This window comes from Cataglyphis hispanica, chromosome 25 (assembly GCF_021464435.1).
Source record: "Cataglyphis hispanica isolate Lineage 1 chromosome 25, ULB_Chis1_1.0, whole genome shotgun sequence".
Taxonomy (NCBI): domain Eukaryota; kingdom Metazoa; phylum Arthropoda; class Insecta; order Hymenoptera; family Formicidae; genus Cataglyphis; species Cataglyphis hispanica.
In genome coordinates, this window is record NC_065978.1 from 1,877,734 (window position 1) to 1,899,382 (window position 21,649).

At 30.2% G+C, this 21,649-nt stretch overlaps 1 protein-coding gene across 5 annotated transcripts in view; it reads left to right on the top strand.

The window, feature by feature from the left end:
* Positions 1 to 21,649, top strand: part of LOC126858426 (protein FAM13A) — a 47,849-nt gene that overhangs the window by 9,179 nt on the left and 17,021 nt on the right. For 3 of the 5 annotated variants that reach the window (XM_050608741.1, XM_050608740.1, XM_050608742.1), the window contains exons 2-5: positions 2,613 to 3,407; positions 5,134 to 5,274; positions 6,752 to 7,133; positions 7,348 to 7,591. In XM_050608741.1, coding sequence (XP_050464698.1) covers positions 5,167 to 5,274; positions 6,752 to 7,133; positions 7,348 to 7,591 — 734 coding nt within the window. In that variant the 5' untranslated portion in view covers positions 2,613 to 3,407; positions 5,134 to 5,166. Of the gene's footprint in view, positions 1 to 2,612; positions 3,408 to 3,842; positions 3,955 to 5,068; positions 5,275 to 6,751; positions 7,134 to 7,347; positions 7,592 to 21,649 lie in introns of those variants that run through there. The other 2 variants (XM_050608743.1, XM_050608739.1) reach the window with 2 other exon arrangements.

A 21,649-nucleotide genomic window follows, 5' to 3' on the forward strand; every position in this document is an offset into this window, starting at 1 on the left:
TATTTGCAGAGACGTAGTTATTCATTTTTGCTGCGTCTTTGAATTAGTCTTATTTGTCTTGTCTTGTTTGTCAAAGAAATGTGATATTCAACGTAAGAAGAAATAAACAATCACATTTTGCAACTCTGCACTATTTACGGAGTAAATAGTATCACTAAATTAAGTGAAAAATTATATTATATTTGTACGCATTTTACGAATTCCCGCATCGAACAATGCAGTTAAATAGGATTTATTATTAAAAGTGATGTAACTATTTTTGTGTTTTCGTATCTTCCCTGCAACTTCATGAACGCTGTGTTTGTTATATGCCGATTATGTAAAATTCGCGGACAATTTGGAGATTGCAGGATTCTGTCAATATTTGTTGTTTTAAAAAATGATTTTGAATATTATTCAAATGGTCCATTAAATAACGCTATTGAAGCCATCGAGTACGTGCTACACGTAATGTAATACATATCGTTTTATATGTAACACCAAAGTGCTAAACGGTTTAAATTCATGAAAAAAATCAAGCGAATTACGCGAGTTCCATTCTCACTTGACTAAGCTCTGTCATATCATTTCAGCATTACAGGAAAAGAAAAGAAAGGCTATATCATAATATGAGTTGATGTCAAGAGTTATGTAAATTAATCTTTCTGAAAATCTTGAAAAAGGAGATGAATTTTAGAGTCCTTTAAAGTTGTGAATGATTTAATTTAAAAACTCAAGGTTTCGAGAAAAGTTTGTTTTGATTTAAGAACCTTTCAGATTTAATTTTTCTTTTAAATGTTTCATTATCATAATGTGTGTATAATATACATTGTTATATTTTAATAATAATCAATTTTAATAATAATAATAATTTAATTTCTTATATTTTTTTTAAGTTTAAAATGTATTTTGATAAAATTGGAATAATATTAGATATAAACTTTTTTTTTTTTAAACATTTATTTTATTTACATTGAGAATTGAAATTTTGCGAATTAAATCTATATCGCAAAACTCGCTGTATTTTGTGAAATCAGAAATGGTATATTAAAGAGCGCATATAGTTATTAAGTTGCTACAATGACAAGTGTTGCAAATAGACAAATGATAGGTATTAATTAATGGGATGAAATTTGAAAATAAGCGTTAATTAGTTCATAACCGTCGCATATATCGTAAAACCTGATAACTACGATTAATTATACACCCTTCTATTATAATATATATTGACTCATCGTCATGTAACGTCTCTAAAAAATCGATATGTCCACGAGAATTCTCACTTCACAAATATTAATAAATCAAATTGTTAAATATTAACGAACCAAAGATATAAATTTGACGGTTGCGCGATTTTGAAGCCTTTTATGATATATAAATGCATTGATTATTTTACTGCTAATATCGTATAAATGTTTAAATTTTTTTAGTATTGGACTTATTAAAGCAATAATGCACTTATGATAATCTTTTCGGACATGTTGCGTGTTGTAGCAAAATACTTTACAAACTGAAATCGATGAGACGCGTTTTTCGAATTTGTTGCGATTGCAACATTTTTCAAACGCGATCACACTCGCGAAAAGTAGACAGAACTGGAAACGCTAAACGAATCAGCGATTATAATTAAATAAAATCGTATTACGCACCCGGTTTAGGATTAGATACGCGATTTTATGGCTTCCCGGTCGCGTACAAAGAATCGCGTAATTCTTACAATATATAGCATTTTACTAATTTAATATTAAATAATAATTTGTAAGACACAAAAAGTTGATTTTTTTAACAACAAAATATGTATAATTTTTTTAGACGAAATTATCTTTTTTATAAGAAATCTCGACTTATATTATACTTGAGAAAAAGATTATTTAATGGAATATTACATTTTATAGATTGATTGTTATCGAAAATACTTTAAATTATTTATATTTATAAGTTAATAATCTATTATATATTTCAAATAATGTAATTATGCATTTGTTATATATTGCGCATATAAAAAGCTCGGAAGATTTATATAGATATAGATAGAAATGATTTTAAATATATATCAATTTATTATAGCTTGTGCTAAATATGTTAATATCAAGCTAACACACACAGAAAAAGTCAAAATCAGATTGAGTATTTTTTATGCGAATAAAATAAAGGATATACTTTATTTTCTATGTACTCGAATATATACATGTACATATATACACAAATAATAAAGTTTCTATTTGACATATACAATAGTCATCAGCTTGCAATCATGTAAATAAATGTAAATAAAACGAATTTAAATTAGATTTTTTTGACAAAAATCAGTCTATTAAACGCAATATTTCATTAAATTATCTTTATCTCAGATATGAGATACTATCGATATCCATTTCTTTATAAAAAAAAAAAATTATTTTTTATTAAAAAAACAAACTTATATAAGTATATTTTATTGTTAAAAAAATCAACTTTTTTGTGTTGTACAAATTATTATTTAATTTTTAATGGATACAAACATTTATGCGAAAAATACCTTGAATTGAACACAGAACAAGATCGTATCTAGACACATGTTTTACATCAGTGCTTGAAGTATCTCACTCCGGCGGTTAATGATGAATCCCTAAGAACCTCTTTTGTGCTTTCAGAGTGCAGTAAGGGCCCGAGCAGGAGCTACATAGACCATGTCAGGGCCAGGGGCGGAGTGGTGACCTAGACCTCATCCCTCGGCTCCGACCCTCGATGCTTACGCTACGGCTGGTGTCGACTCACTTCCTGAAGCAGCCATAGGCAGTGCCCTTCGCCTTAGAGAAAGGGCTCCGTGCGATGTGCCGTGATAGAGACATGAACCCAGAACTAGTCGAGTCGCACGATCTCCGCTCAACGGCGTTGTCGTCGCCGTCGCCGTCGTCGTAAAAATAAAATTAAAAAGGAAAACAGACAACACGGACGGTCGAAATTTTCACGCGCACGCAAGAAAGACTTCTTTTTCGACAGCCCTTCTATCTCTCTCTCTTTTTGCTGCGAGAATCTTTCTCGCTCTGGCGCACGTACTCACATACGCATACACACCACCCATACCCCCACGAGTCGTTCCTTGCCCTCCAATTACATAGACGAACAAGAACGATTTCTCTTTTTTATGATGATCGAGATAGATTAAAATCCCAATAGACGAATCTCAGACGAGCAAGTGTGTATATACGGTATATCGCGTTCGATACTCGGGTTACTCGCGGTATTCGGTATACAAATTCGTGATCCGGGTCGGTCGGATTGGAAGGAAACGATCATAATTTGGCATCGAAGAGACGACATCACCAATATATACGGCGAATTCAGAAGAAGAACGAAGGGAAGGAAGGAGGGAAGAGCAGGACGAGGCAGCTGCTACGCTGAACTCGGTATACATCAACCTGTGGAAAGCCGCGAGAGAGTGTATTGTAAGTGTTTCTCTTTAAAGATTCTATAATAACATGCATGTCTCCTGGGTGCTTGAGAAGAACCATATAAATTAGAAGGATACAATTATTAATAAATTATTAGCTTTAATTGATTTATTATAAATATATAAAATATGTAAGGCAAAATATATAAAAAGGCAAAATATGATTTTAATTAACTTGGACATATAAAGTTTTGAATAATCGCATTGTTATCCGTTAATAGAAAATATCCAAACATCGTGGTTTAGTATTTTTCCAATTCATAATAATTTTCCAATCTGCGTCGTAATTTCGGCAATTGATGCTTTAAGAACTCGCATATTTATATTAAGAACACATAAGAATCTTGACGCACCTGGCTTCTCGATTACGTAACCGCGAAATTTTGGCACAATTTTGGCACATGAATAATGTCGTTGGCGTGAAATTTTCCTGTCCTCTGTGATCAGTCGCGAGCCAGCATCATCGGCGATCATTCATCAACCGTCTCGTAATAGTACCCTGAAATTGCGTAGCTTTCTCTCCTGCAAGAATGGGTGACAAGGTAAATTGTGTGTATGATTGACCGTATATCGGTTATCGGTGCAATGGGCAGAGAGAGAGGAGCGAGGATCGACGAGTTATTTTTGATAACGCTTTGTGTCGCTTAAGTGAAATTTACGTCGCAAAAGATTTGCAATTGCTTATTTAAGATAATCGACAGTTGTTAAATGTCCATTTCTGATGAGCAATTTCTTATGAGTCATAATAAATCGAATAAAACATCTCAAAGAAATTATGTTAAAGTTATATCGCTTCGCAATAATGTGGAATAATTAAATCAAACAGAGTAGCTACGTCAGAGCTATTATTTTACATAAAGTTTCAAGATATTATTTCTGAAGAATGTACTACAACTTTTTGCACGCTTGATATGTATTTTCCAGCGGCGCAAAAGTTTGCCGACGCGTCTTTTATTTTTATCATGATAAATGATATTGATGATGAAGCGAGGACGACGACATTTCACAATTCATTGATTTATTCGAACGAAGTTTTTCCTATGTTATGAAATGCGCGCGTTCGCCATGCGATGCTCATCAATCGTGCGCTTGCGAAAATATTGAAATTACCTGACGATTGTTCTGTCAATGTCGATACACTGGTATTCTATTTATTCTCCAGCATAATCGTGCAAATGACACAGCAGTTACCTCGCGTGAGACCGATATGACACATTCAGTTCTTTATTGAAAGAAACCGATAAATTTTTCTTTATTTTTTAAATCTTATTTTTATATTTGAAAAAAAAAATATATATATATATATATATATATTTAAAATATATTTAAACGTATATATAACTTCTATTTAAAAATTAATATTTATTATATATTTATGTTTGCTTTTTCTTCACTTTTCCAATAAATAAGTTTTTTAAATTGTCTTTTGATTTTTTTTTTCTCTAAATCTTTTCTAATTTCTAATTTTTTTCTACAAAATTAATGCTTCTTTTTTCTATTATAAAAAAGAAATTATGTTTTCTTTTCTATTAGAAAATTTAGCCTTTTTATTTACACCTTTTTTTTCCACCGATATGCCTCTCTTTTCTTATTTAACCGCAATCGGAAATTTTACTCAGAGGCAAGAACGATGATGAATGACGAACTTTTGAATAGCTGTCATCTTGCACATTGACGTATATCATGCGATTTACAACAAGTGTACTCGTCGCTTTTGTCAGTGCGGCGGTGGGTCGCAGTACAGACAAAGTGGGATGAGACGTCCTCAGCAAGAACATCATCATCATCACCACCACCACCATCACCATCATCATCATGGATCTTCAACAAGCCCCACGCGCTCTCGTCAAGCACATGATAAGGTAATCTTTCTTTGACACTTGCAACTTCACGCTTAACGCAAAGTATCTCAATTTTATGTTTCAATATAATAATTATTTTTTATTTCGATAATCTAAAAGAGTTGTATCTAGAAAACGTTGAATTTGTGTTTTATATATGTATGTATATATATACACGTATTCATATAATATATATATATATATTTTAATAAATAATGAATTTCAGAAATTATATAAAATTAAATAGCATTAATTTATAATGCTTCTTTTTTCTATTATAAAAAAGAAATTATGTTTTCTTTTCTTTTCTATTAGAAAGTTTAGCCTTTTTATTTACACCTTTTTTTTCATCGATATATTTCTTAAAATTAATAATTAAATCTTTTAAATTTATAAAATTAAATAATATTAATTTACAATATTAATATATAAGAGAATAATGGCATATAATTTTTTACTCGATGGGATAACCTTTGTGGCTTTTTAGCTTTTGCGCTTTTATGTTAATTTATTTCTATTTTCTATAAGCGATAAGAGAAGAACTATTATTTTGAAATTCCTATCTACAATGACTATTGGTATCTCAATAGATAGCAATATAATAGTTGACAATAGCACATAGTAGTTGTCGTTCTACATTCTAGATACGGTTATAGAAACTTTCTGATTTTTCTACTACGTTGAGCGAGAATGTAGAATCTATATTTACTCGTCACTCCACTTTGTCGATACATTGCCTTTCCAGTTGTTAGATTCGGACTGTTCGTCGATTAGGTTTTCTCGTCATTCCACTAATTATTTATATGACTCGTATAAATACTCGTGCAAATATCGGAAATTTTAATTATTAGTCGATACTCAGCAGATTTAAATAAATAGGCAAAAAGAAATAATTAATATACAATAAAGAATGTGTGTGAAATATTATGAATTATATATATATATATATATATATATATATACACACACACACACACACACACACACACACACGTACTGAAAATATTCTAAGAAAGATTTTATTTAATGAATAATTAATTATCAAATAATAAGAAAAAAAAGTAAAAATTTATCATTTCATCAAATTTTTTACATTTAAAACATTATATATATATATGTATATCTTTTGTAATTTGTTTTATAATTTATTATCACGCGCGCGCGTAGAAGTATTTTTTCTCTAAGAAATTTTATATTCTCAGTAATATTTTATATATTATACGTCAAATTTAATACTATATATTTTCAATATATATATATGTATAATTATATTTTACAATTATTTGAAATTTTTTAGAGTACCTATTAATTCCATATCTGTACGATTTTAATGATTAAAATACGTTTGCAGAGCATTGGTTATATAGCATTTGTTTAATATTATTAATTATAAGAAAATAATAGTTTAGATTTTAAATATTTTTGTTTTTATTATGTATATGGAATGAAAACACGCTAGGCCCAGGCGGCCTAACGAATCCCACCTCTCGTGTTTCAGGACGAGTCCCGTCTCGCACGCGTGAAGCGCGTCCTGGCGGGCTCGCTGCTCGGCCGCGGTGCCGGCTCCAGCAGGATCTTCGGCACCCGGCTGGAGCTGATCGAGTCGTACCTCGATACGGGCGTGCCGTACGTGGTACATCGGCTATGCAGCTACATCGAGGCGCACGGCTTTCAGAGCGCGGCGGTGTTCCGCTTATCGGGCGGCAGTCCCCGGCTGGCAGAACGATTGAGAGCTGCCTTCGAGCGTCGGGGCGACGCCGATCTGGAAGCAGCCGGATGTCCGCCAACCGCCGCGACTCTCCTCCGTCAGTATCTGAAGGAATTGCCGCAGCCCGTCGTCCCGTCTACCCTCGTAGGCAGACTGCTCAACATACATACTCGTAAGAGCCGCAATTCTATTTCTTTTTCAAGAGATAAGAATATTTTATTGGAAGACAAGATGATTCATTGTGAAGACGGGATGCATATAAATCGGATATATTTTAGATGTGATTTTAATTATTATTTAAATAATTTTAGAACGAACTCTGTGTGTGTGAACTTTCATCTCATTCTCGACGCTTCTAATAAATTCTATGAAAATATTTGATGCAGAGAGTTACACGAATGATCACGATTCATGGATCACCTCGACGAAGGAGCTGTTTTTGACTCTGCCATCTTCACATTATCATCTACTCGGGTATCTGGCGATCTATCTTAGTCGCTACGAGGCTCGACACGGACGCAGCGCCGGTGTTTGCGGCGTTTTCGCGCCCGTCATTTTGCCGCACGTACCACCGGCGACCACCCTACTGCGAGACATTCTCGCCGAGGCGCTGGTGCTATTCCCCGACTGGTGAGTGATATTTAATGATTCTCTTAACACGATGACATGAGGCAACCAGTAAAAATACGTAAGGAAGTCGCGCGAGTAACTTGCGTAACTCGCCGGCAGCAAAAGCAAATGATGTCTATTAGTCTAACTCATTTCGATCACGGGTTTGCTTTTCCTATTTTTAGAACCATTAGATCACGCACGATATGTTACACAAACAAGAAAAAGTAGCTGTCGGGCCATAAAAGAATAATATGAATTTATAGAAAAATAAAATCAAATATTGTTAATTTGTTGTTCTAATTCCATATTTACTGCTTTTATTAATTAATGGAAAATTGATATTAAAGATGTGAAATGTTGATTTAACATTATGCAAGTATTTCCATTTTCATCCCAATCGTTCAAAGATTGCAAATAGATTTAAACAATATTATATTTTATATAAATGCATCGGATTTTATTATAAATATATAGCAGAAAAGTAATTAAAACTCTCTAAGAAACAAACAATGTCAGATTTTTTAATATATCATATAGTTTTTCAAATTTTTAACTTTTATTGAAATATCTTAAATTTTTCTAATTTATTCTTTGCAAAATAAGTTCAAATTATTTTTTTAATTAGCAGTCTTATCTAAAAATAATCCATAATTGACTAATTTTGAATTGTTATAAAACTCAAAGAGGAGGAGGGGATTTACAAATAATTAAATTTACAAAATTAATAATAAATAATAAATATAAAAAATTAAGTATCTCGTGATCGCCATACATTATTTGATTGCTTTCTTCTTCTCTCTTATTTGTTCTCTTTGCTGCTCATATATGTAAATATATATGGAATTTATACAACACTCACACGCGAAAACACGGTTAACATATGATTGCGCGCGCATTAATTACCCGAATACAAACGCCGAGTTTATAGTACGCAGTTTGTTAAATATTAAAATAAAATCGATTAATAATGATTATAATTATTAAATATGCTTTGCAATAATGTCCTAAGCTAATCCGTTTTATATTTTATCTTATATATGCATTTTATCAATTAAATATTTGAAAATGGATTGACAATCTTTAATCATTCCTAGGAAATAATCACATTTGGCATTTTTTATTACTTTTATCGTGATTATTGATGGCTATTTATCAAACTAAATATTTTGAGCGATTTATATGTTCAAAAAATTGAAACGATAAGAGATAGAATTATTAATTATTGTTTCGTATGAACAGTAAATTTTTTTAATGACACTTATATTTCAATATATCTCGTATCATGCTTTGAATTTTTCATCAATTTAAATATTTTTACACATTATTTTCATATTGAAATCAATAATATACATTGAATAATAATACATGAATCGTAAGCTTGAGTGATTTAAGTAATGAAAAAAACGAAATTATATCAATTATTTATGATTAATTAAGTTAAAATTAAAGAATAAGATATAGGTATATATTCCGTGTACACTCTTACTTTTATAATATATTAAATATTTTGTAGTGCCAATGAATATACATATTAAATGTTATTTTGTGTTCAATCTTCGCATAACGCACTATTGTTTACGTTAATTTTGCGGATATTTTTAAAATCGTGAAAAAATATTGTTGTAGCGAAATTACGATAAATTATGGCTTAACTATGCTCACATGCTCGACTATTCACACATCGTTGGACAACATACTGCCTATTGTCCTTCAGTCAGTTCGTGGTTTTTGCGAATCTAGCAATGAGATTTTTCAACATAAAATCTCACATGATTTTTTTATCTATTTGATAAAAAAAAAATGGAAAAATTGAGTCGATTATAAAAACTTAATTTTAGAATATGAAAATAAATCAAGTTTACAAAAATTTTTCATATTTGGATATCAATTTGCTTGCAAAAAATAAATATTTTTTACTTATGTTATTATGTCGAAAATGATTTTTAAATGGAATACTATAATTTAATATAATTGTATTTAATCTTATTTTGACTTTAACAATTTTTGCGTAAATTTTGAGTTCAAGTAATTTCAACGTTGAGAATTTGTGAATAAAACGGTAATCTAAAATTCGAAAGAAACTTGATATTATTATATAAAATAGAAAAAATTGTTTTAGTTTTTTGTTATTTTTTCAATAAGAGTTGTTTCACACACACACACACACACACACACACACACACACACCCACACACATACACGGTTGTATAATATCCGTCTAAGCCGAATAAACGGACCAAAGTACCGGACTTTGTTAATTAATCTGGAAATCCGATCTAGTCACTCTATCGTACATATGTATATTAATCGCACTGTAAATTACATAAAAGTAATGTATGAATGTGCTCGACCAATTACACTGCGAAATAAATTTTAAAGTGCACTTTGCAGAAGACACTCTGCAATTGCTTCAAGCTTACACAGATATATAAACACTCATTTGCGTTTCAATTTTCTCGCACCATCTCGATATCGTAATATTGCTTGCATTTATTCGTTTGCCGACCGATAGATCTATATTGTCTTAGTAAACTATTCCTCATTGAAATTACAAACAAAATAAATTTTCCGCGTCTGCCCTTTGACAATTAACCGTCTAATTGGACTCTTCTATTTACATTCGAGAAAATCTCTTCAAGGGGAGAGAGTCGACGCTCGCTTATTATTTCTTAACCCGAGGCATTCTCTTCGTCCGTTTCTTCATCTTATTTTGACAGTCTCGATGGACTGGAATCTAGTGCACTTGCAATTTCATCTTGGCTGCATTCTCGGTATATCTAGCAAGCTAAATGTAGAAAAAAAAACAATTGATTTGCCATTAAATATAATTTTGAATATTTTTCTGTATATTTTATATTACAAAATTTCATCGTTTTAACATATTTTTTGTTTATAAAAATTCTTCATTAAAATAATTATGATAAATTAAATTGGTATAAATTGCTAATTGAAAAAAATATACATAAATCCATAAATAAACGTTATCGCGTTTTGCTTCGCATGTACTTGAATCGATAGATTCGGTTAAATTTCTATGCACAACGAGAAAACTAGTAGTTTCCCGGATTCGCGTGCATATGAAGGATTTTTCTTCTGGTTCCACGTACAAGCGGGTACGATTTCATTGCGCGTAAAAGCTTCCAAATCACGCAAAAAGCATATTAAATAAACCGCATCGATGATCGATTTGGATTACGCGGAACGTAGTACAAATACAAAAGTCCAAATACAAACGAATATTACAAAATTATTTACATACGATATTAATGCCAGTATCTAGTTTCCTTTTTTATCTATAAGTGATTGACGACACTTTAAAATTAACGATTTCCACGACTAATAATGAAGTAAATGATATAATAAATATATTTTTAATGATTTACAATAATAATAGATAATACATATATATATATATATACGTTCTTTCTCTTGATTTATTTATTTTGTGTATGTTAAAGCAATAACAAGTTGATGATATTTTAATTTATTCCCATTTTAGCAAGATTTCCCACGAATTTCGTTCGAATTTTACACACGAATTATTTCGGCGAAAATTAAACGGACGCTGCTCTGGACTGAATTATTTTCGTGTGCGTGCGAATTAGCTTTTAAGCGGAAGAGTCACGGATGAAATTTGTAAATTGTCAGATTGCAAACGTAGGCGGAACCTGCGAGAATATCCGCGACCTTCTCCACAATTAATTTCATTCGTTACTCCGTGTCATTGAGGCAATGAAATACTTAGACATTAATAAAAATTCGCGGTCCTTGGCCTTGTGGCAAAATCGCCCGCCATTGACGCGCATACTTGAATGCATGCTTAATGCACTTCCTTTCCTTTCTCTCTTTCTCTCTCTCTTTACACCCAACTGCATTTTTTTTTTTTTGGAAGAATGTATTTTCTTTTTTATTTGCATTTAATTGAAATATACATGTCTCTTTATAATTTATATTTTATCGAAATTATTTGAGTATCGATAAAATGATTATTTGAAAATATCATAAAAATTAAAAATAAAAAATTCATTAAAGAATAAAAATTAAATTAAGGAATGCTAAGATTTGACGTAAGACGAAAAATATATGCGGTGCGCAAGGTCGATTTAATCCTCGAAGTGCATTAGGTGGTTAAGCGACCGGGAAGTCGTGAGTCTTTGAGAAAAATAGGAACAATTCACCTCCTTGAGAGTTAAATCGAGGAGTTTCTCTCTTTTCAATCCTACGCGTATAATGAATTATTAATGCATATCACCTGTCTGATATACATAATAGCCTTTATATTTTCTTCGCAGTATATCGATTGCAGCTTTCTGCGCCTCTTACTAAAAATAAAATCAAGAGCGACGTAAAATTTCTCATCTAGATATTAATAAGATTTTACGCAAATAAGTTTTTAAAATAAAGGAACCGTGCGAGTGATTTAATGTCGTATTAAAATGTTCCGATAATAAACGATGTCGATAGAAAGAGACAAATATCTGCTGTTTTTAATATTATATTTTATAATATTGATATATTTCAGATATTTTTGTCTTATTATAAAAAAAATATAAATTGATATTAAAGACAATTAAATTAAGAATTTAAATTTAAATCATACTAAATAAAAATTAAAATAAATTGAATTAAAAATGTTATAATTTTATATGAAATTATTATTATTTGATATATTTGTTGCATAACATAATTACCATTCAGTATTATATTTTTTGTCAACTTTTATAAAAGATAGTAGAAATGATTAAAGAAGTAACTTACAGAATTAATAATATTAATAATATAACGGTGCATTAAAAATCCGCCATTATAATTACATGAGACTGCAACCGAGCGATCTTAGCTTATACGATACCTACATAAGTGTGTCGCGCGCGCTGGAAAGAAAAGATTGCCGTTTTACTCACGTGCGGCATGTGACGGTTAAAGCGTGATGCGATCGTTTTTAAGGGAGAACAATGCTCTTTTTTCTGAAAAAAAAAAAAAAACAGCAACTACAAAAGATTGATCGCTCGTGTCGAGATCACCGTGTATACGCGAGATTGGCGAACTATGTTACGTTGATGCAAGATACAATAGCCGAGTAGAATAACAATATATGCGTAAGTTATGAGGCAGTTTATGACTGTAATTTATAAAACTATATATATGCAAATATAATGTTTAACTTTTAAAAATTTGGAAAAAGACATTGATTATATTCTATGATCGTTAATTTTATCAATGACTTAGAATTTATTAAAATGATTAGAATTTTCCAAATTATTGTTAGTAAATTATATTATTAAACTCTATTATAACAGTTGTTAATCACATTTATTTAGGATTCTAAATTATTTAAATACTTTTTTATAATGATATATAAATATATTGAAGATGATTGAAATCAAAAATGAAAGTGGAGCAAAATTTTATATCGTATAAGTATAGGAAAGAAATGTAAATTTTGAATTTATATATTATTTATATTTGAATTTATATATTATTGAATATTTTATTATATGTATATAAATTAAATCTGCTAATACATGACAGAAGAGAAATTAAGGATCACCTCAATCTTTTTTTTTGCGATCAAATGTGAGAAATTCGCTGGCAAATTAATTCGCCTGTAAAAAATTTGTCACATGCAATCACATAAATTACGCTATATTATTGATTGATAAATTGTGTAAATCGAGTAAACTAATTAAAAAAGAAATTCTAAAAATTTTACATAATACATTTTTATTAGTATTTAATACATTATTAAAATTTATTTATTACATAATAAAAATTGTATCATAAAATCAAATGATATAATCAAGTTTAATAATGTTTTTACATGCTTACACATTGCTCTCTTACATTTATATACTAGATATATAACTTTAGAAAATTTTTATTTTACGTTTCCAAACTTTGCTTTAATCATTTTTAATGTAATGCTCGTATATTATCATAAAAAAACATTCAAACAATTTATATCCTTAATAATAAATGTGGATAATAATATATGTCAATTAATTAAAGTTAATTAAAATAATATCCAATTTGGTTTCGAGTTTCAATCTAATTGTCAATAATGGAATTATTTTATTTAAATAGCAGTTATTATTTGATATACATCTTGTAATAAAAATAGCAATGAGGAAGTAAATACCGATTGGTAGGTAAATTGCTGAGGAAAGAAAGACGAGAGATTGCACTGTGCGTTCTCGATCGATCGAGACCTCGTTTTAGGGTATTCGCTTAAGGTGATCAGCGTTATGCACGGTCATGCATTTTCATGGATCTTGCGTCATCACCGCCGACGCTGAGACGAGCAGCGTCCGTGAATATTGCATCGTGTGCATGAATATTTCGCGCCGTCTGCGCTTGGTCTGCGTCCAAAAATCTCCTTTTTTTTTTTTTTTAAATGATTGACACATATAAAACTGTAATTAAAGTTGCCGAGAAATCTGCGCATACAAATAGATAATATTATATTATGTGAAAGATTGATTGCGAAATGTCATCATTATATTTTATCGCGATTTTAACTGTGTTATATTATATTTCATGAAGTTTATAATTTTATGCAAGATATTGAAAAAAATTTCAAAATTTAAGAGGTATTGTACTTAGAACTTTTTGAAGTAAATACTTAAAAAAGTTTTAAACAACATATATACAATAATAATATCGAAAAAATTTAATTTACGGCTGCGCTGCAAAATTTAATTAACACTTTACAAACTTGAAAAATTTAACAAAAAAAAGATTATAGTATTTCAAGATTATAGTATTTATAGTTTTCAGAAGAATATCCTTGTAATTGACATGTGTAATAATATTGAGGAAATTTTACGATTTCCATCAAAAACTTCAATTGTGTTGTTTTAAAAAAAAACGATGGAAGCACAAGTACAGAAACAAATCGGTTAAAACAGGTTTCTTCAATAAGACTCATTTGATAAAAGGTTTTTACCCGATTTGGAGTTTCTTCTGAAGATTTACAGACGAATATATCAAACACAATCGAGCTGCTGGATATCTCGTGAATATTCATAATACGATGGTAGTTCTGTGTTCGCTTTATCTATCTCAGTCGATCGCTTTGAACGAGCTCCAAAACCTTTCAATCGCATCTAATCGATAACGCAATACGCATTGATTATACAGCCGATGCAATATGAGTACATTGTTCGTACCTTGATCGACAGCGAGACGACGAGACAATCGAGTTTCTCGGTAATAAACTAAGTGCTGTTAATAATCTCAAACTGTAACAGAGTGAAATAACCTTTCATTAGCGAATAAAAATTTCCGCTACGTCAACACATTTTAACAACATTTATTCCGACGATCGCAAATTTTTGTTCAACTTCTCGAACCGGACAAATAAAAATTGCGAACGCGACTTTAAACGAAAAATTGTGCGCATTTAAAAAAAAAAATGTTCATCTAAATTTTTTTTTTTTTTTTTGTAAAATATAAAGAATTATTAATAATTGGCGATTTAATTTTTGCATCAATTATTTGCGTAAAATGTTCCATGTTAGCGCATATCAATTAAAAGAGTCTGCAAAAACTTCTAGGGATTTATGTGACACGGGATGATAAATGTGCTGATTTGTAAGACAAATTGCACATTCGTCGATTCATAATATCATACGTAACGTATTAATTAGGTCGGATCGATTAATAAGTTCACGTCTGCTATTCTGAAATGTCGACAAATCGTGCGCATATATGTTGATAGGTGTGATGCAAGTTTACATGGTCGAACATTTTGATCACAGCTCGTGTTAGCTCGTGACGGAAGGCATTCAATTATACTCTGTTCACGTGTTGCTTAAATGATCTCTTATACTTCTTAGCGTTGTTATTTCTGGCACGCTGCTTAAAAATCGAGCCAAAGTTACAAGTAACTTCTTCAATCTCAGTTTGGCAAGTAGTGTAAAAGAAAACGTGTACGTCTTAGAGATAAAGTTTTGACAAGTTATATTTCGGATTATGTTTTTTTTTTCTTTTTAATGAGTATATGAATTAAGCATTGTAATAGTAGAAATTATTAGAAATTATACATAAAGAATAACTATATTTGATTTTTATGTAGATTTATAAATGTATAACATGTAGCAAAAATAAATAATATATTTCTGAGTTAATTTCGTACTTATCGAATTTTTTAACAATAATTTGAAGCATAAATGGTTGAAATAAATAATAATAAATAATAATGAAACAAAAAAATATCTACACATATTATTTTGAGAGAAATCAATATACTGTTCTGCAAACAGCTGCATAAAATAATTGCCAAAGATTATTAAGAAAATAGATTTACTGCATTCATAATAAATCTTCTTCAAAACAGACATTATCTTTTTATTATCTTCAATTTTCAATTTTCTCATGCGTTACATAATTTTTAGCTTGTCCAAGATGTTCTCATAATGAAATATAGAGAGCGAATTAAATTTTCAACCCGTTAGCGCAATGCAGTCTAGATAAGGATAGAATAGAATAAATAACCACAACGAATCAGTCTCTGCATTATTACGTGATAAGATAAGAAGAAAATTATGCGCAGGGTGACTTTGGTAACTTGAAAGCGGGGGAGAGGGGCGGGGGAGAGGAGGGGGAAGAGATTAAGGGGGAGGAATCGTCGCGAGGGAAAGAATAAAAACGCGGCAAAAATTTTGTTGTGCGTTAAGCACACGCAATTGTTGTTTTCAGCAATTAGTTTTTATGTTTTTTTTTCACAATCGAAGTTTGTTTTGTATTCGACGCGTAAAAAAAGACAGCAATAAAAATTGTTATTAGAGTTATTGCCTCCCAGCCGAAATTAACTTGTTCGTGGGTTTTGTGTCGCGTTTTATTACAATACCTGTGAGCGTGTGAGCAAAATGCGAGGCACTCCGATTTCTCTCTGAGCCAATTCGATCGCCAACAATGACGTGATACGCGATACATGGAAATCGGATAGTGTCGTCGATTAATTGGAAGCCGCGGATCGATTACGCGTTTTATCGATCTCAAAGAAAGAGAGCGGTATAATAAGCGAGCTCATCGATGACACGGGGTTTCGTGAATTTATCGTGCATCAGTCGCCCATAATCATTAGCATAATTAAAGCAGATGTAACGAATGAGGCTTTTGCGAAATCATATTGCTAAATTATGCGCGATGTCACACAACACACAATGATAACTAAATATATTTTTGTTATAGGAAAAAAAAAACCTTTGATATATTTAATTATACTTTAAATTAATAAATTTAATTAACTTTAATTATACAATAAAGTTAAATTAAAATTAAAATTATATAACGAAATAAGAGAATTTTGCTGTATTTTCAACTGTTTTTAATATCTTTCGACAATATGCTAAACACCATTTTATAAACATATTATTGTGGTATAATTAAATAAAAATTGTGTTTAAAAATTGTAATTTATGAATTTCGAATGGTCGAGACTGCTGGAAAAATGATCATGTTTGATGAATGTTATAGAGCGAAAATAAATATTGGTAGAAAAACCCCATTGTTTTAGCATGCAGTATAAAGGCTATTATTATTGACAATAGCATTGATAGCAGAGTTATTTATAACGGAGTCGTAACCTCGCGGCTCTTAAAAATATTTTTCTTCCCCCCATCGCGGTTGGACTTGCTTTTGTTCGCGGTAAGTTTCTTCGTTGCACGATTACAAGAGAAGTGCCATTGTGATTTAGTTTTCAGAAAGTTATAAAGTTAAGTGTAATATATAAGTAGTTAACAACATATCGCAAAGAGGATGAGCTTAATGACAAGCTGTTGAATGTTTTTTTTGCACGCGAGAAAGTTTCATGATTTATTTGATATCACTTCGCGATATCAGATCTAATCTAATCGCGTAGAAATTGAAAATAATCGATCTTACGTAATAATAATAAATTTGCATAAGCGCAATAATAAGACAAATAAATTGAAGAGGAAACTATTTTTAGCGCTGTCGTCTACCACAATCTCTTCTAAAGTACATTTTTATTTAAAATTTATTTTTAACATTCTTTGAAATCTTAAAATATAAGAAAAGCAAGACACACACAAACTATTATTTAAAAATATTTTAAATGTATGAAACACAGACATAGTGAGAAGAAGGCTTTTTTTCCGCGAAAAACGCGAGAATTTTAGTCATCACAAGCTGTGTTGGGGTCCATATGTCGATTTTTGACTGCGGTGCGATTCTCTAAGATTACCTTGGTAGAGAAAACTGCGCAGTTTTCTTCGGTTCAGCATATGCGAGGAATCGATTGGAATCTCTCTTTTTTTTTCGCACGATTTTGTGAATATGATCCGGGCATAACTGATTAGAATTTCGTTTTGAGCATTGACGATCTCCGACTATATTCCATACCGTAGCGACTTTACTGCACAGACACGATGTCTTCCTATTGCAAAATCACTAAAAAAGAATTTTTACTTTTTTTATCTTGCCGTTCAAAAAAAATTTTTTGGCGTGAAAAAGTGATTTTTTACCGAATAGAGTACCGAATATTCGCAATTGTAATGAGAAATTGATTTGGAAATATGGTCATAAATGAAAAAAATCAACATTTGAATTTTCTTTAATATATTTGTTTGTTAATTTGTAAATTATTAGAATTTATAATTAATGTTTTGGATGGATTATTCTAAGTAAATTATTTATTGTTCTTTTCAAAGGGGAACGTAATGATCTTGCAAATTGCTGTCAACACTTGAATAAAAAATCAATCATAATGGCACATTGTGTTTTTGACGTCAGTGCGAATCTATCGAACTTACCACAATCGCCGTGTACTAAACGATCATGTAAACTTCGATAGAAATAGCTGCGATGGTCCGGAAATAGAGCCGAGTTTGCAGGGGCGAGATGACCCTGATTCCGTGTTGACACGAGTCGATAAGACATCGACTGATACGAGGGAAAATAAAACGAGAGACATACAGGCGGGGAGTCTGCCAGGGAGCCTTCACCTGTAACTGCTCCTTTCCGGTTTTGACGAGTTGAAAACAAGTGTATGTCACCTTGTTGTTAACATGTGACATTTTATGATATGCATATCTCATCCTTTTGTCTCAGAACTCGAAATATCTGATTCTAACCGAATATAGTGCAAATATTAAGACGCGTACAAAGTGTTGACATTAAAATTTTCACGACTTTGTATATTTCTCGCATCTTTTTATTTTTATACTGTTCTTAAAAATTTCTTTTAAAGAGAGAGATATGTTTTTTTTTATTATTTTATGACACTAATATATTTGATATCTCCATATATTTCTTTTTATAAACTATATATGTTTTATATCATCTCTTATATCTATATTTAATATTTTTTTATTTGACAGTATTCACATTTCTCTTTTTGTATAATTAATCTATTTTATATTTAATTCTTCTGAGGAACGTGCTCTAAACTCAAGACATTTAATCTAGATATAACATGTTTCTTTGATATTATATGCTAAAAATAAAGATTTATCAAATATTTAAAAGAAAAAAAGTGTGTAGAAGATAAAAGATTTTAAGATTGAACAAAAGGAACAGTTTTAAGGACTTCTTGCCAATTTGTTCTGTCAATTTCGCCATCGAATAATGTTTGATGAATGTAAGATGAATTACATAACTATAGAAAGAAAAAGAGCGAGAGAATGCGATAGAGAAAGAGAGAGCGCGCACATTGTATACGATACATATAGACGACCTGTTTACTGATCCATTACGGTTATTTAGAAAGTCTAACAATTTATACAGCTGATAAGACATCTTTAGGAATGCAAGTGAATGCTTTTATTGCGCGACTACTAATCGCAAAATTATCGTGCGGGATATATTATTTCAACGATATTAATTACATCATTCAAAGACGTGATACGTCTCGCAATATATCGGATGGAACGATAATTTTTTGTATTTTTTGTACCTTGTGATTATCTATATGTATATATTCCGTACGATAATTTTGCGATTGTTAAGCGCGCAAACATATGTTTATATATATAACAACATAATGTTTATATGTATATATATAACAATATAATGTTTATATATATATATATATATATATATATATATATATATATATAATTCAAGAAAATACGGTTTATATATATATATATATATATATATATATATATATAAACTGTATTTTCTTGAATTATGTTATGCGCTGCAATGCATATATACATATATACATACATATATACTACATACACAATCAGCTGTTAACTGACATTAACATTTTCGAGTAATAAACTGCAGCACTAAAATAGATGGCAAACTATTAATAATAGTAAACACATGAATATTTGTCGTCGTTATTATATAGATTTTTACAAGATTTAATAGCTACTATAATGGTGATAATTCCCATGATAATATTTTCGGTATAGTTCACGAGTAATGGATGATAATAGGCGGGTTGGTATACGTGAATTAATAATAGACACTTCAACAGAACTTTTTTCTCTGCGAAATTTATTTTCCGATACGTATATTTTGATCTGAAGAAGAGATTTATAATTTTCGAATTTTTTCTTGACTGATAATGTCTGAAAATGTAATACAATAATTTTTATATAATAACTGCATATACATTTACACATATACAGAGTGGGCCGTTTCGGCCAGACTTTGAGATTTTATAGAAAATTTAATTCTAAACAAAAAGTTTGTGTTTCCTATAAACATGGAAAATTCCTTCCTAAAAAATTAGCGAAAAACCTTTTAAAGTCACAGTTATTTTATACATTTTTACAAATATCAGGGAAGGTGCTTTTTAACAAAAAGTACCAAAACAAAAGTTGTAAAGAATTAAATTATCTTTTAAATGAGATCAACATGATTGTACTACGTTCCACAAGTTTTGAGATAATCAATTTCAAGTGTACAAAAAAGTGTTTTTATGTAAACTCCAAATTTTTTTTGTGTGTCTTTATATCCTTTATATTAGTATATTTTTGCATCTCTTGTCAATCTGTGACGACTCTCGGTTCAAGATTATTATTTTGGATGCATTACATCGATAGGCAATTAAGAAATGAACTTGTCGATCGTTCCTTTTTTTTTCGTATTCGTGATTTTCAGACGCGTTATTTCTTTCGTCTGTACGAATGAATCACGATGCACCTACGCGTGTACACTCCCTCGGCCTTGAATACGCGTCTATATTCTGAACTGGATGATGATGTGTTCCCCGGGAAAGTAAAAAAGTGTTCTCACACCCGATCCCGAGTGTAGGAAAATACTGATCAAATTGACACACAAGTATGAGGTGTCTCGAAACTATCAAATATCACTTTAGTATTATCAAAAAATAGATCGAGAAAAGTAATATTATCGATATCTATTTCTGCGGGAATAATCAGATAAAAATCAAAATTAATTTAAATCTTGAAAAAGAAAATAATACTGAGCGATCTCTGTTTTTTTTTTAGTTAATCATAGTAGACTTTTAATTTATAATTTAATATTTTTATTTATTTTAATTTATTTTAATTTTCACTTAAATAAATATATGGTGTTAGAGAATTGAATTTTTTGACACGCTGCAAAATTTTGACTATGAGGATTTGACAATTTTGGGATATTCTTAAAAATAACATTTTTTCGAAATGATGATACTTTAATTTATGTATTTAATAAATGAGTGTGTGTGTGTGTGTCTTTTGTTATAATACGTTTTTATTTATTTACAGTTAGAGCAGTTACTATAACTACTATGTCTTATTAATGTTCATCGCGTGTCACATTTAATCTCATCTAATCTTTTACTACAATTAAATTTGATGTCGTTGAACCGGCTAGTTCACGATAATTTTCCATTCCCTCCCGTAAACATTTACTCTTAATTTATTATTCTCGTTAATATTTTATTTATTAATTTGTTTATATATATATATATATATATATATATATATATATAATTAAACAATTTAATAATAAAAATTTCAAGTAAAATATTTAGAAAAAATAAACGTAAATTAATTTAAGATCAAAGTTAAAAAACCTATAATTCGTAAGATCCTTTCTTTCGAAAAAAATAGCTTTTTCTGTAGAAAGCAAAAAACAAAGCAGTGC